At 34.4% G+C, this 17,463-nt stretch overlaps 1 protein-coding gene across 1 annotated transcript in view; it reads left to right on the top strand.

The window, feature by feature from the left end:
• sec31a (SEC31 homolog A, COPII coat complex component) overlaps positions 1–14,618 on the top strand; it is a 32,880-nt gene extending 18,262 nt beyond the window's left edge. Inside the window, 8 exon segments of the mRNA XM_051120537.1 lie at positions 4,124–4,217; positions 4,831–5,178; positions 8,156–8,191; positions 10,989–11,047; positions 11,125–11,376; positions 11,466–11,585; positions 13,331–13,402; positions 13,511–14,618. Of these exon segments, the coding sequence (XP_050976494.1) occupies positions 4,124–4,217; positions 4,831–5,178; positions 8,156–8,191; positions 10,989–11,047; positions 11,125–11,376; positions 11,466–11,585; positions 13,331–13,402; positions 13,511–13,690 (1,161 nt within the window). The 3' untranslated portion in view covers positions 13,691–14,618.
• Positions 14,619–17,463: the final 2,845 nt, after the last annotated feature.

The following is a 17,463-nucleotide window of genomic DNA, read 5'->3' as shown; positions in this document are numbered from 1 at the left end:
ACCTGCAAACTCGTCTCTATATTTACACACTGCTGTTCAAAAGTTTAGGATCCGTAAGAATTTTAACGTAAGGCACTTATGTTTATCAAGTTTGCATTTATTTAATCAAAAATACAGCAATATTGTGAAATATTGCAATTTAAAATAACTGTTTTCTAATATATTTTAAAACATAATTTATCGCTGTGATCAAAGCTGAATTTTCAGCATCATTACTCCAGTCTTCAGCGTCACGTGATCCTTCAAAAATCATTCTAATATGCTGATTTATTGTCAGTGTTGGAAACAGTTTTTGCTGCTTTTTCAGGATTGTTTGATGAATAAAAAGTTTAGAAGAACAGCAGTTATTCAAAATAAAAATCTTTCCTCACAGTTTAAGTCTTTACTATAACTTAATCAATCAGTTTAATACATTCTTGCTCAATAAAAGTATTAACTGCATTCAAAAAAAAAGGAAAAGAAAAGAATTGACTGACTCTAAACTTTTGAACGGTAGTGTATATTGTTACAAAAGATTTCTATTTTAAATAAATGTTGATTAACATTATGTTCATCAAAGAATCACAGGTATAAAAAAAAACATTGGCAATAAATCAGCATATTAGAATGATTTCTGAAGGATCATGGGACACTGAAGACTGGAGTAATGATGCTGAAAATTCAGCTTTGTGTTACAGCAATAAATTAGACTTAAAAGTATATTAAAATTAGAGATGCACTGATTGCAATTTTCTTGTCAAATCCTTATTTATTTATTTATTTATTTTTTGTGTGTGACCTGTCGATACTGATTTTTTTTTTTACAAATTCTGATATTCTTACTAAGAACTATAATTGAGAGCATATACAAACAAATTTTTTTCAATGCAAAAACAAATTTCATAATAAAAATTGATTAAACAATTACAGATATTCTCTATAAATGCATTTACACTGCAACATTTCAAATGCATAAATGATTTTATAAGATTAATGTTTTCAATTTTTTCAAATATTTCAAATTTTTTAAATGTATTCAAATAAATGTTGGGGAAAATACAATGATACTTTTAAATATGAAACCGAACCACCAGTAGGTGGCAGCAAATGACTGTGGGTCATTTATTCATTCATTCAACCGATTTCGTTCAAACGGCAGATTCATTTAGAAATGAGGCAAGTAACTGTCTTTTGTGAATGGAGTTTTGAATCATTAACTTGCTTGATTCATTCAAAAGCGTGGATTCATTTGCTTTTCATGTGTAACGAACACAGTAGACGCAGCAGTTCTGCTGTGGCTTTGATTGGAGCTATTTTCGTCAGCGAAATTGAGCAAAAATAGTCAATATTGTGTCTAAAATGTAAGTCACTTAATTTTAACGGTTTGCTTATTGAACTACTATTGTATAAAATCAGTGTCACATTGCAATCTTGGTCGTGCAGTGCTGCGTACCCAAATTATATCGGCCTATTATAATATGAACTGGTCCGGGCCGTTCATGTGGAAAACCGGCTAATTCCAGTCCCTGGCCAGTCGATCGGTGCATCTCTGATTAAAATAGAAAGTCATTATTTAAATTGCAATAATATTACACAATATCACTGTTTTGTTTTTGTTTTTTTAGCAAATAAATGAGTTAAGAGTTTTTTTAAAACCAGTTTATTTTCTAAAAACTATTTCTTTTGTAATATCAAAACTGTCTGATTCCAATAAGTTCCAATAATTTTTAGAAGAATTTAAAGAGTATTAAGAATGTTATTTTATATAATTGAGCTTCTTTTCCATCAGTCTAGAGTTTGCAGGTGTGAAGGTTTCTTGTTTTCTGTGGCTTCTCTTTATTTATACATTAATGCAGATGTTTGTTTTGTCACACAAATAATCAATTTCTTTCATATCACATCTTTTTATGTTATCTAATGTGGACTTTCACCTACCGTATTTTCCGGAAAGTTAGTTGCACCAGGTCAAACTTGTAAACAAATGAACAAAAAACCAAGTTGCATTTGTGTATAAATCGCATTTTATGATTACATTCAGAAATATTGTAAAATACTGACAAACATCGAACACTGTAAACACGAAACATATATTTTTCCAGTTCTGGATTTAGTGCTGTTAAATCCGAAGGATTTGTTGTGGAGTGAAAGAAACTAAAATGCAAGTGTATAAAACACATAAGTGGCGTTCATTATAAAAAACACTTCTTATAAACGTCAAGCCAAAACAAATTTATTTAAAGTGAAACAGAAACTGAAATCAATATATAAATAAACTTAGGCTCATGTTCATCTCTCATTCTGCATAAATCCAAATATGTGCATTTTGCACATTTTGTGCGCTTAAAGATACAAATGATAAAACTATTTATATTCTGTAAAATACGGTACCACTGAATGCCCATCACTCTCTGTGTCTGCAAACAGTCTCACTTGCTCCTGTGGTATGATATAACGCCATTGTTTATGTATCTAATAAGTTCCTAATATCACTGATGATTACAATCAAATCTCTTACGTTGTCCCGACGCAGTGCAGTTGTGCGAGGATTACAACATGACACACACCCCATCCAACCTTTAAACCCCAGACTGTGTCCTGCATGTTTGTCTTTTGTCCTAAACTACACAGTGCATTTCATTAGCAGCTGGACAGCTTCTCAAGAGTTGTTTTTTGTCTCCCTCCAAGTACAATAATTTTACAACTCTTCACATCTGTTTACATGATTACTTATGCTTAAGCTGTTTTGTTCTGTACTCCACAAAGCCTGAGTCAGATGTCAGAGTATCCTGTTTTGTCTTAGTTAATGTCTTGTATCGTTAGACTTTAGAAATGTTGAACATCTGTGTGTCAGAATCAACATATGCCATGTGTAATTCATAACAAAAGGCACTAGTTTTTTGGGATCTCCATGTAAATACTATATATGCATTTTGCATAATAATGATACTATAATAATATAATATAATATAATATGTACACTATTGTTCAGAAGTTTGGGGTCAGTAATAAAATGTCAGAAGTGACAGTAAAGACATTTATAATGTTGCAGAAGATTTCTTTTTGAAGTAAATCTGTTCTTTTGAATTTTCTATTCATCATACTATCCTAAAAACAAAATTTATCATCATTTCCACAAATATTGGGCAGCACAACTGTTTTCAACATTGATAATAATCAGAAATGTTTCTTAAACAACATATTATAATGATTACTGAAGGATCTTGTGACACTGAAGACTGGAGTAATGATGCTAAAATTCAGTTTTGCGTTACAGCAATAAATTAGACTTATGATATTTTAGATATTTTAGAGATGCACCAATTGCAGTTTCCTTTTTATTTTTTTTACCTGCGGATACTGATTTTTGCCAATTTCTTTCTAAGAACTATAATTAAGAGCATATACAAATATAAAATTTTTTCAATGCAAAAAATTGTGGCTTTGTATATTTATAATATATATATTTACATAATAAAAATTTATTAAACATTACAATTTCCCTGAACAAAGTTACAGATATTGTCTATAAATGCATTTACACTGCAAAATTTCAAATGCATAAATAATTTTATAAGATTAGTTTTAAAAAAAATTTTAAACATGCAAATAAGAAATGCAATGATACTTTTAAATATAAATCAAACCACCAGTAGGTGGCAGCAAATGACTGTGAGTCATTTAGTCATTGATTCAACCGATTCGTTCGAACGGCAGATTCATTCAGAGGCAAGTGACTGTCTTTTGTGAATGGGTTTCTGAATCATTGACTCACGTGATTCATTCAAAAGCGTGTAAATCAGTAAATCAAATGAACTCTTTAAATTCAGCTTTACATCACTGGAGGAATAAATTACATTTTACTATAGATTCACATAGAAAACAACTATTTTAAATTGTAATAATATTTCACAATATTACAGTTTTTACTCTATTTTTGACCAAATAACTGCAGCCTTGGTGAGCAGAAGAGACTTGAATAAAATCAGATATTTGAGTGATAGTGTAGCACTAGTGCGATAACATTAACATTAAATATAAACAGATGTAGTTTTGCACATCTCTCAGGCTGGATCTCGCTTTGTTCCCCTCAACACATAACGTGTCAGAAGTCAGTCTAAACACATTTGTGTCCTTCTGTCCTCAGGTGGAGTCCACACCTCCAGCCTTTGGCCTTCAGGCTCCAGCGAGTGGGTCCGTTCCTGCCTCCAATCCGTTCATGTACTCCCAGCAGTACCAGAGTAAGTGTATGATCACAGAAATCATGACTGTGTTCCTCATTCATAGCACTAAACATTAAAAAAGTTTTGTTTCATCTCCCCAAATGAGTTTAATGGTGACACATTAAAATGCTTTCTCCTATCACTTGTCAAATATGTGAGCCTGGACCACAAAACCAGTCAATTTTTTGAAACTGAGGTTTATGCATCATCTGAAAGCTGAATAAATACGCTTTCCATTAATGTATGGTTAGGATAGGACAATATTTGACTGAGATACAACTATTTGAAAATCTGAGGGTGCAAAAAAAAAAAAAAAGTTGAAATCCATTAAAAACACATCATAACTCACCTACAACAGCTAGATTTGCACAGGCAGGCGACACTCTTGTTATTTTTCAGTTCTGTTTGGTTTCAAACAGAGTTCACCTACAAGTTTAAACTTAAGCAATGCATGATGTTCTGTATGGATGCTGGCTGTTGTATAATCTTTGCATGAACGTAGTGCTCAGTATGTATTCATACCAGTTAAAGATTATTTCTCTAGAGCTGTTTATTAATAATTGCATGCTCATAACTGGCGGTAATGTGAAATAACTCTATAAATGTTGTCTCCTCTCCTCACGATCTTCAGACTATCATCCTGTCCAGCAGTTCACACCTGCCGCCGGGACTCCTGGCATCTATCAGCCTCTTTCATACTCTTCTTCTACAGCCTCTCCTCTTCCTCCTCCACTCTCCTCCTCCTCTTCCGCAGCTGCTGTCTATCCTCCGCAGTTCATGCATCCTGCCTCCTCTCAGCCAGCTGTGATTTCTGGGCCTCCTCAGGGAGGTCAGCCTTTTTCCTCTCCAGCCCTCTCTTCTGGCATGTCTTTCCAGCATGGTGGGCCGGGGTCGCCCACGGCTTATCTTCCTCCTCCAGTCGCCAGAGCTCCAGGTACTCAGAATGATCCCGCACTGATTCCAGCCTCCCAGAGAACAGGTCTGCACACACATAAGCCGTGACTGAAGAATATCATCAAGAGTTTCATATATTTTAAAAACATTATTGGTCAAAAGCCTTTTTTGCTCAGCAAACAAAAAAACAACATCAGTAATTTTGTGAAATATTACAGTTTAAAGTAAGACTTTTCTATTTGAATATATTCTAAAACAGAATTTATTCCTATGAGTCAAAGCTGAATTTTCAGCATCATTACTCCAGTCTTAAGTGTCACATGATCATAAAGAAATCACTCTAGTCTGCTGAATCACAGATTATAAAGTATCACAGATTATAAAAATATTAAGCACCACAACTATTTTCAACATTTCTAGTAAATCAATATATTAGAATGATTTCTGAAGGATCATGCGATACTGAAGACTGAAGTAATGATGCTGAAAATTCAGCTTTGATCACAGAAATAAGTTATTTTAACACATTCACATAGAAAACATTTTAAATTGTAATAATATTTCACAATATTATAATATAGTGTAAGAGACTTTTTTCAAAAACATGAAACATTTTACATTTTTTAAACTTTTGACGTGTATATTATAGATAGTAGTTCTTGCTCATTATAGCAGTTGTTGCAGGTACACTCTGAAAAATGCCGGTTATTTGGCAACCCAGCGCTGGGTAAATATTGGACAGAACACATGCTGGGTTATTTTGACTCAGCTGGGTTATTTTCAACTATCAACTATTGTTTAAAAATGATTATATTGCTGGTTTAGAATGGAATGGAACTTATAAAACACACACAGAATTACTAGAGGAAAGAGCAATAATCGAAAGATGAACATTTATTATTAAGTATGAACACATGGACAAAATACAAGACACAATGAATTTATTTGGGGAAACACAGCATACTTTACAATATTACATACATTTAAACTCCTTTAATACATTTAAGCATTTTAGACATAAAAAAGGGAACATTTAAAAGTAGAATTTTATTTTTAGTGCATTCAACCTTTCCCTGTAATCGCTTTTTACCGAAATAGCGCTAATTCTTGTGCCGATGTGTTGGTGAAGGGCTGCTGTTTGCCGGGTTAACTGTGAACTTCAAACCGTGGCCTCACGTTTCACTTGTAGCTGAAAGATGCCGTGACTGACTCCAAAAACTGCCCATAAACAAACAGTACTGACATTAGAGAACATACTTTAAGATTAAACTCAGTACAATAATGAATAAAATCCATTTTTTTTATGCAAGGTAAAAGACATTTCCATCCTGCGAAACAACCACAGCTGATGCAGCTGACTGACATCTTGTCCTTATGTTGTGTTGCGTAAAATAATACAATTTACAGCACAGTAAAGACTTTATAAATAAAATAAAATGTGATACGATCTAGGAAAACCCAACACATGGTGACATTTTTTGAAGGTTTTGATATCATATGACAGCTGGTTCAAGCTGTTCAAGCCCTTCCCAAAACTGTTTTTATTTCGTCTTTTGCTTGAACGTAACTAAAGTTATGGCTATCTGAATTCAGCTGATAGCGATTATTTTCAGGAATGGAATTTTGAGAAAAAAGAAAAAAACAGTTGCAGCACAACTGTGCACACACTGTGCATAAAACAGACTGTCACCGGACTCCTCCTCTTTAGTAACTTTATCATTCGATCCTTCATCTCTGGATGTGAAATAGTCCATTAAAACATTGTTTAGGGCACTGACATCACCAAGACTGAGCAGATTGAGACGAGTAAAATCGCTTAAGTGAGCAGCTGCAGTACTTCAGACTGCACTGTTGCGCTCCACCATTTCACAATATTAATAAATAAATAAAAAACTGCGTATTGTAGTTTACACAGGACTGGCGGAGAATGTGAATTGGTACACCTTTACTAAATATGTTACGTGGGTTTTTTTTTGATAGGTTAACTGTTTTTGTGGTGTTAAGGGAAAGCACCTCCGCAGTGCATTCTTAGCATAGGAGAAAGACAGTCATTTCTACTTGCTGCAATAAATGGCTATTTTTCTGCACTAAACGTGAATTTAGCTGAGATTTTTTCAGAGATGATAAACAAGATGTTACAGAATAATAATTCAAAATGTAATAACCAAATTTTGACAGAAAAAATCATAAATATATATATAAATATATTTGACAGAAAAATCATATATATATATATATGTGTGTGTGTGTGTGTATATATATATATATATATATATATATATATATATATATGTATGTATATGTGTGTATGTGTGTGTGTGTGTATATATATATATATATATATATATATGTATGTATATGTGTATGTGTGTATATGTATGTATATATATATATATATATATATATATATATATACATACATACATACACACAAACCTTTTTTTTTTTGCTGAAGAAGTGCAAATTGGCAGCACTGAGAAGCGCTCTCTCCTGTAGAGGACTCAAAAAGCCTGTGCTCTGACTGTAACACAGCAGCTGGGTTGTTTTGTCAGACACAGCCTTAACTCAGCAGTTGAGTACAAAAAATAACCCAGCAACTTAGTTACAGAAAAGCTACCCAGCACTTGGGTAAATAATATTAAAAATAACCCAGTATAATGAACCAAGAAGTTGAACCCAGCATGTGGGTTAAAAAAAAATAACCCAGCAGCTGGGTAAAAAATATTCAAAATAACCCATTAAAATTACCCAACGGGCTGAACCCAGCATTTGGATTTAAAAAATAACCCAGCATTTTTTGTTTTTTTAGAGTGTATGGTCACAGACTTATTTAAACAAGCTCTGATTGGCTGTTTGCAGGTTTATTTTTGAACTAGTAAACATAAACATATTGGTAATCAGTTGAGTTGTACACACAGTTAAAAATTATTACCAGTGGTGAACTGGTGCTGTTTATTACATGTTTATTACATAAGTTAATTTTAGCTTTAATCTAAAAAACCCATGATGCTTAAAATAAGTTGATGGACAGGTTATGTGTCAGCTACCTTGTGTATTTACAGGAGGATTAAATCAAGACTTTGCCTGGTGTTTGGAAGGTGAATTTATAAAGTTACAACAGTCTTAACATGAAGGACTGCAATTGTCCATTTTGGATTATTAATAAATGACATATCACAAATCAGTGAGATTTAACAAGAATTTTATGCAGTGATTGTTTTGTTTTTCTGACATAATTCTAAAATGCATAATCGCTCATTTAGATATATAATAATCAAGTATTGGCTGAAAATAGATTCAAGGACATAAGTGATCATTTTGCTCTGCAGTTGCATGTTTAGTGTGGTAAACGTCTCTGTGGCTGTATTAACTTGAAAATATTTTGTATTTTGTTTGTACAGGATAATTGATTGTTTTCGTGTTTAATGGTGCATGCAGAACAAATCTTTTAACTGTTGAGTCCTGCAATAGTTGTGATTAAGAACCTACTTACAATCAGCATGATGTTATATTCAATAAGAGCTATCATTGTGAGAGTTAAACTGATGTCCAATTTGATGGCATTAAAGGAGAAGTCCACTTGCAGAACAAAAATTTACAGATAATGTACTCACCCCCCTGTCATCCAAGATGTTCAAGTCTTTTGTTCTTCAGTCATAAAGAAATTGTTTTTTTTAGGGAAAACATTTCAGGATTTTTCTCCATATTGTAGACTTCAATGGTGCCCGTGATTTTGAACTTTAAAAATGCAAATGCTGTAATTGCATTATTTAGTTAATGCACTATTTAGTTTTTTATTATAGAAAATGAATTTAATGAAAGTAGGTTTATCATACAAAGTGTATTTTCATGGCAGCGTTTTAGTGATTCTTTAGTGTAGGGCTGTAGCGATTGATAATTTTAGTAATTGAGTATTCTGACGAATATTCCATTGATTAATCGAGTAATCGAATAAGAAGTCATTTTTCTTTATTAAAGAGCATAATTAAATATACATGAGAAAATAAGATGGTTCTCTTAAAACAAACAACTAATTTGTTTCCTTTTTAGAAAAATTAACATTTTTATTGCTGAAATGGCATACAATAATAACCATGAAAACTAACCCTAACCCTAAATCAAAATACAAAAATCAGTTTCACATTACTTTAGAAAAAGCTAAACATTACAACCTAAAACGAAGGCATAAATCAAGAAATTGAGGCATTTAGATGTAGGCCTATCTACCCACTATTTAATTCAGCTCAGAGGGGCATGAATGCATTTATCTTGCAGTTAAATATGCATACATAATATTTTGTTATTTTCAAACAAAAAATTGAATACTGATATTTACATGTATTTTTAAAATGAAGATACTTTAAATATAAAATCAAAACCGCCAATAGGTGTCAGCAAGTCACTGTTAAGTAAGTGAGTCGTTGCATTTAACGCGTGATTCATTCAAGAACGAAACACCGTCATGTTGCTCAAAGACGCAAAACAGTGCTGTGGCTGTGTTTGCAATAGTTATTTGTTGGCGAAATAGAGCAAAAACAGGCAAATAATTGATTTTTTTGTATTCGAGTTACTCGAGGAATCGTTTCAGCCTTACTTTAGTGATTGTCAAGCATGACTAAATGAATTCAAGGTGCACTTTTTCAGTTTGCAAATATTTTGTTTCTTTTCATGATATTCTTAGCACTGTATCACATAGCCTTAAGGACCTTTGCTAAAATAAAAAAGATATACAGGCTTCTTTGTGTGCTTAAGAAACCATTTAACTTAGCATAAGGACAATGCACTGGCTGCCACAGAGTATGCGTTAAAGAGACCTGAGGCCTTGAAATATGACATACTGCCCTAACGAAAGCCAAAATTTGAACCCTTTTTTTTAGACCTTTGAACTTGGTAAATAGGATAAAACACACAGCCATATTATCCCATCAGCCCATGTCATGGTTTTTCCACCGCCGTGGAGGATGTGCTAAATTGGACATTAGGCCTTGATATTAGAGGTACTACCACAAGGAAAGCCAAATCCCTGTTAATTCATGTGCATCCACGCTCACACTTTATTCGTAGTAAGATGGCAGTGATGCACAAAGGAAATATGTTATATAAAACTAGAAACTGTACTGCTCAAACATGCAAAAGTAGTTTCTTGAGGGCACAAAAAAGTTTCTTGTGTGTATGCAAAAGTATTTATTACTATTATTATTATTATTTTATTTTAGGGCCTCTGTATGTTGTCACTTCAAGAAAATCTAAGAAAAAACCCTGAAAAAAATAAAAAATATTTACAGACGACTGTACTATATGCCAAATATAAAGCTGAAAATAGTGCTGTATGAGCCATTTATTTGGGTTTGAAAATTTGAGTCTGGAAAAGTATGGAATTTTGCATAAGTACCGACCCAGTGTTTACAAAGTAACGCACAAAGAAGGTCAAACGCCCTTTACAACAAAAAGGTAAAACAGCGACGTAGGACAATTTTGAAGTTTAGGGAGAAAATGAGATGGGAGTTTTTCTACCTACCCTATTTTTTTTTTTTTCCCTAGAAAATGACCAATCGTTTTGCTAGATAAGACCCTTCTTGCTTGGCTGGGATTGTTTGGAGCCCTTTGAAGCATTAAACTTTGCATTTAAACTGCATTTTGGATGTTCAAACTTGTGGGCACCATTGAAGTCCACTATATGGAGAACATTCCTGAAAAGTTTTTCTCAAAAAACAAAATTTCTTTACGACTGATGAAAGAAAAACATGAACATTTTGGATGACAAGGAGGTGAGTACATTATCTGTACATTTTTGTTCTGGAAGTGGACTTGAACCTCTTAGAGGTCCAGCAGGTTGGATTGTGCAGTTCCACCAATCGAAATTGAAATGAGCTGAACTCTTCTGTTTCTCTGCAGGACCTCAGAACGGCTGGAACGATCCTCCCACACTCAACAGAGCTCCCAAAAAGAAGAAGGTGAGTTTGAAGATCATCTGCTTTCTCATAATATCCATGGATTAGGCTTGATTTTCATAAAAACGTCCTGTCTCCAGATGCCAGAACACTTCACTCCACCAGCACCCATTACAGCACCCATCATGGCCCCTCTAGGAGAGCCTCAGGTCCCTGCTCCCCAGACCATGCAGACCCTTCAACCGCAACAACAGGTTCCAGATCAGCCTGTGGGTCCAGCCACCTTCACCCCCATCCAGCAGCAGCCACTGGGACCCCCGGGCAGAAACCCCAACATGCCTCAAGTCAACATGGAGGGTGCACCCGGAGCTCCAATTGGAGATGTCATAAAGGTATTAGTTGATGTTCAGTTAAAAACCTTTAAAGATAAATTTTGTGGTTGTGCGCTTTGAGTTTTACTTTCTACTGCCGTGTCCCTTAGCCACTTCAGTCCATACCGACTGAGAAGATCACTAAGAAGCCAATCCCTGAGGAGCACATGGTGCTGAAGACCACTTTTGAGGGACTGATCCAAAAATGCTTGGCTGCTGCTTCAGACCCGGTTTGTGTACAATGAAATGACACTAATTAAAGCAATTACTTATTTTATGATTTCTTGCTCTCCCAAAGCTAAAAAAAACAGATATGCATGTCATTATTAGTTATTGGAAGCAGATAACGTTGACTTTACTTGTTTCCGTTTTAAACAGTAAACTAATGCCAGGCTTTAAAAGTGCTAAAAAAGAAAAAAAAGAAAGAAAGAAATAATGAATAATTGGTTTTAAAATAAAAAAATCATGAATAATTAATACTTTTATTCAGCAAATATAATTAAAAATATAATTAAATATATAATTAATTATATTAAATAAATAAATAAATAAATATATATATATATATATATATATATATATATACACACACACACACACAGTTATATAAAAAAAATAATTTACTGTCCTTGCTGAATAAAAGTATTAATTATTTTAAAAAACAAACAAAGAAAAACTAAAAAAAAATCCTTGCTGTATTGGCTCTTATTTATTTTATTTTAAAAAAATTTTTCATTTACAAATGTTCCATAAAATACATGCAATTTATTGCAATTTGCAAAACTTTTTACATTAGGGCTTGGTATTGACACATTGCACAAATCCGTTCGATTCTAATTCATAAGCTCTTGATTCGATTATGATCGAAATTCAATAGCGATTCAATTAACTAAATATCCAGTACAGTGCACGTCAAAAAATCTTAACTACAACAGTAAAAAATATACAGGGAATCCAGTGAGCTGATACTTTACTATAATAGAAGTTAAAACTAGCAACAGAAACCAAACTATTAAATTCACTTGCTGTTTCTCTTAAGAAATAATTAATAATCAACTCGCAGGAAAGCAAAATTGTGGGAAAACCGCAGACTTGGCAACACTGATGCAGCGCATATATTTAGCAAAATGTGTCTCTAGAGTTATATTTTTTAGCTAACATATAAGCTATGGATGTTTAATGGCTTTCCTGAGTTACATTGTTTACAAATACTTCACATTATCTATTGACTAAAGATACCATTATCTCAAAATAGTCAAATTTCAGCCAATGCTAATTTGAGATTAATTTTACCAATAGAAAAACTTATTTATTCAAGCTCCTTTTCAAAAGTGTATTGACCTACAAGTTACCACCCATAATAAATGCTACTACTAGTAGTACTACTTGTTTTAAAGGGGTCATCGGATGCCCATTTTCCACAAGTTGATATGATTCTTTAGGGTCTTAATGAAAAGTCTCTAATATACATTGATTAAAAATTCTCAATGGTTTTGTAAAACAACACCCTTTTTACCTTGTCAAAATCAGCTCAGCAAAAATCATCTCATTTTAAGGGGTTGTTCCTTTAAATGCAAAAGTTCTGCTCGCCTGCCCGTCTCTTCTCTCTGTGGAGTGACGATCTTGTTTACATTAGCCGCATGTAGCTGCGTTTAGCCGCTAAACTTCCTAACTACCACGTTATAAGGAAAGGCGATTGCAAAGATTCATACAAAAACGACAGGCATCTGAGAACGGCTTGATTTGAAAAAAGGGGATATTATTTTTACAGATTAATTAAAAACCACTGCATGTATTTTTATCATTATAGGGTAGATTTGTACATACACTGCCAACACACATTAATGTTCAAACAACATGAAAAAGTGAACTTAGCATCCGATGACCCCTTTAATAATCTCTTGCAACTTCGGTCTGTATTCTGTTTCAAATTCCTAACATTCCAAATAACCAAGTTTGTTTCTCATCCTAACAGCAAACCAAGAGGAAGCTTGATGATGCTCATAAGAGGATGGAGTATCTCTATGACAAGCTGAGAGAACAAACAGTGAGTGTTTTACTATTAACGAGCACTTCATTTCATCCAGCAGTTATTCCACGGTAAAAACTGGTGTTTAAATGATTGGCAAACTCAGACGTGTTTTCTTCTCTCCAGCTGTCTCCAGCTATTGTCGGCGGTCTTCACAATATGGCCCGCAGCATCGAGTGCCGCTCCTACACCGACGGACTGAACATCCACACACACATCGTGAGCAACAGCAACTTCAGCGAGACGTCCGCTTTCATGCCCGTCCTGAAGGTGGTGCTGACACAGGCCAACAAACTGGGTGTTTGATATCCACTGTCTATGACACACTCGAACCAACAAGTATTCTCAAACCCCTCAAGCCATCATTCCTGGACCAGTTGTGCATATATTTGGCCAGTCCTAACAGATCTGGTTTACAGCCATGTTTTTGTTGTTTATTTTTGTCACATGTATTTTAATGTTATTACATATTTGTAATCATGACAGAGCAGAGTGCAATAGGGCTTTCCCCTTTTATGTCTCCAGTTTTAATGGTAAACTAGCTTCATGAAATGAAACGCGTGTTTTATGCTTTAGTGAAGAATAGCGGCGAGCTTGTCATTTCCAGTGCACCGTGCTTAAGTTATGCTATCAATTTGGCATTATTTTTTTGATTTTTAAGATATATGATGTTTACGATTATCCCAACTCCTCTGCATTTCAATTTATTTTCTGTGAATCTTCAGTGATTTACGTTATGATGACATTTCTGCAGATGAAGTTTGATAACAAGGTAACATGATAAAAGAGTTGCAATGAATTTTTATTTTAACACTTCCTTTGATTTAGTATTTGGAATTCAATTGGAAATTTACGATTAAATCTTGACTTATGTTTGTTTCATAATAATGCTGCCTGTCTTTGTTGTACATGTTGAAGACATCTTTTCAGATAATGCGGCAAAAGAAACAGGATCTGATGTGTGTAAAAAAACAAAAACAACAAAAAAAAAGGTCAGGCTATAATAAAGGGAATGTGTTATTTTTGTAATCATCTTTTTTTTTTTTAATCACAGTCTCAGCCAGCTATCATTCTGTTAGTAAGTGTTTTGAGCAATGTTGCAAATGGCTGCAGAAAAGTTTGGAGGCTTGCTCTAAAACTTTGGGTTTTTATGCAATCTGTGTACTGTCTCAATAATTGAGATTGTACTGTAAATCTGACTGTTTTGCAGTTTTATTAAAAACAAATTGAGACAGCTGGCTTGCTTCTTTTTACAGATTTTTTTATTTTAAATGTTTAAATCCTATACTACCCATGGCATTGCAAGTTCATGTAAAAGTTTATACTACTAATAATTTTATTTGGAAGCATCTGATTCATTTGGAAACATCTAATAGTTAATACAGAAGTTGACTACTGTGCTTTAAACATGAAAAATGTTTATGGATGCCATCTCTTAGCAATTCCAGTGAAATCAAATATTAAATGGTAATTTTGTTCCAAAGTATGAAAGCAGATCTTTAAAAAAAAAAAAAAAAAAAGGTCAAAATAATCATTAATTAATGGAATATCAGTAAAAGTCATTTATTTACTGCATTCCATTAATAACTGCACAAAAACATTTAATTCATATACAAAGAGGCTTACTTCGTTTTTAAATGGGATATTATTTAGACTTTTTTTATACAGCTAATTATAAACACTTATCGAAATGCAACTTTAAAAATAGGTAGGCACACCTTTTACACCCCAGATATATCATATGTTAACACACATACATATATATTAGGGCTGTCACTTAGGATTATTTTGATAAATGAGTAATCGGACGATTATTCTGATCATTATGCAGCCTTACAGCATTGCTAATGCAGTTTGGCAGCTGTTTTACTGTAATTACCTGTCAATACATCTGGACAGATTAAGATGTATGTGCTGTTTGACAGTGAAAACAATAATACTGTACTTTAAAATAACTATAACAGTGACAATACTGTTGTTAATGGGCAGACAACAATATGAATGTTATTGTCTTCCACGAATGAACAAGCTAGATATGATCATTAGATCACAGAAACATTTATAACACTTCTAAAATGACAAAGAGCTTAAATAAAGCTTTAAGTAAATACCCTAAGTTACACATATTAAGGAATGAATAGTCATATCTGATGTTTTAATGAGAATAAAAGTCCTAGCGATCAATAAAATGCGCCCTAATTCATGCTCACAACAATTTACATTTAGCTAACTTAGCAAAATACAGCCAATATTACACCACTTTAATCTATAAACTACTTAAATCCACGCGGAATAATAACAAAGCATTTATTCACCAAGTAGACAGCATTTTAATGATGATTTCCTAAATAAATAAATACATAAAACGCTCCAAGGCTATGAGTTATTAATCGAATACACAGAAGCCCCGCCCACTACGCAAAACGGACCAATCACCTAGCATAGAAATTATTTGACAGTAGAATCAAAAAAGAGTATAGAATACCAAGAGGCCAAACTCTGATGCTTTTTTGGTAATAGCCACTAGGTGGAGCTTCGGTAGCGCGGCCGCCATATTGGAGTGAAAATGCCAACTGGACAACAGCACAGAATCAGACAGAATGACAACGAAAGAGACGTCAAAGTCGAAATAAACGAGCGCAATGACTGCAGGGAAGTAGTGTGTGACACGAAAAAGTGAGAAAAGTCACTCTACATTATATCGTATTATATTGTACGTTTTAATTCCCTGGAACACACTACAAACGCGATGATCTTACAGAACATGATGCATTGCTGTGTCTGTCATAACTGAATAAATAATTTTGGAGACAGTGGCTATTTTTTACATCAACACTTTTTGTTTACAGTCAGGCTTTAACAGACATTGATATAAGACAATACTGCAAAAACAGTTTACGGTGAAGCTGTTATATATATTTATTGTCTAACATTCCCAATTTTCTGATGCATGTCCTTAATTTAACTAACTGATGGCCATATTGAGGCTATCAGGATGCGCTACCCCTCTATTAGAGCAGCTGTATTCAAGGGCCCAAAGCAAGAGCATGTCCTTTGTCTGCAGTAGCCAGAGTCTGGTTTCTCAGTAAAGCTGAGCAGGCCCATACCTGGTCTGTCCTTGGATGGGAGATCGATTAGAGAAGGCTTAGGGTGCTGTTAGTGCTGTTTTTATGCCGATTAGCAGGGGCGCTCATCCCCTACAATTATGGGTGCAAAATTCCTAGTATAACCATACAGACTAAAGACTTTTGCGATCAAGCGACAAAAGGACAAACGGTCCTTTTAAGAAGGAGCATCCTTCAGGTGAGGAAATAAACTGGCTTCCTGACTAACTGTTGTCCTTAATCACCACCTTAATAATCAACTTGGCCTAGTGTTAAGGATGGTAGCGCATCCTGATGGTGGGTATTGAGCTTGTCAGCATGCTCTACCCCTCTGTTGGAGAAGCTTTATTAAGGTACCAACAGCAAGCATGTCTTTTGCATGCAGTAGCCAGAGTCTGGTTCCTCACTAAAAGATAAGGAGACCAGAGCCTGGTCTGATCTTGGGTGGCTGACCAATACGAGAAGACCTAGCATGCTGCTGGCCGACCAGCAGGGGCCGCTCATTCACTGAAAAGTACGCAATCAACTTGGCCTATTGTTTAAGATGGTAGCGCATCCTGACGGCCATATTGAGGCATCAGGATGCGCTACCCCTCTATTAGAGCAGCTGTTTTCAAGGGACCAGTGTAAAAATATGTCCTTTGCCTTTGGTAGCCAGAGTCTGGTTTCTCAGTAAAGCTAAGCAGGCCTTGCCTAGTCTGTCCTTGGATGGGAGACCAATTAGACAAGTCTTAGGGTGCTGCTGGTGCTGGTTTTTTTGCCGATCAGCAGGGGGCGCTCATCCCCTGACATTTATGGGCGCAAAATTCCTAGTATAACCATGCGGACTTCAGACTGTAAAATGAAACGACCTTTTGATCAAACGAGCACACAGTCCTTGTAAGAAGGAGCATCCTTCAGGTGAGGAAACATACTGGCTTCCTGACAAACTGTTGTCCTTAATCACCACCTTAATAATCATCTTGGCCTAGTGTT

Source organism: Labeo rohita, chromosome 10, assembly GCF_022985175.1.
Source record: "Labeo rohita strain BAU-BD-2019 chromosome 10, IGBB_LRoh.1.0, whole genome shotgun sequence".
Taxonomy (NCBI): Eukaryota; Metazoa; Chordata; class Actinopteri; order Cypriniformes; family Cyprinidae; genus Labeo; species Labeo rohita.
Note: the sequence above shows the minus strand (reverse complement) of the source record. Positions and strands in the feature narration are given on the sequence as shown.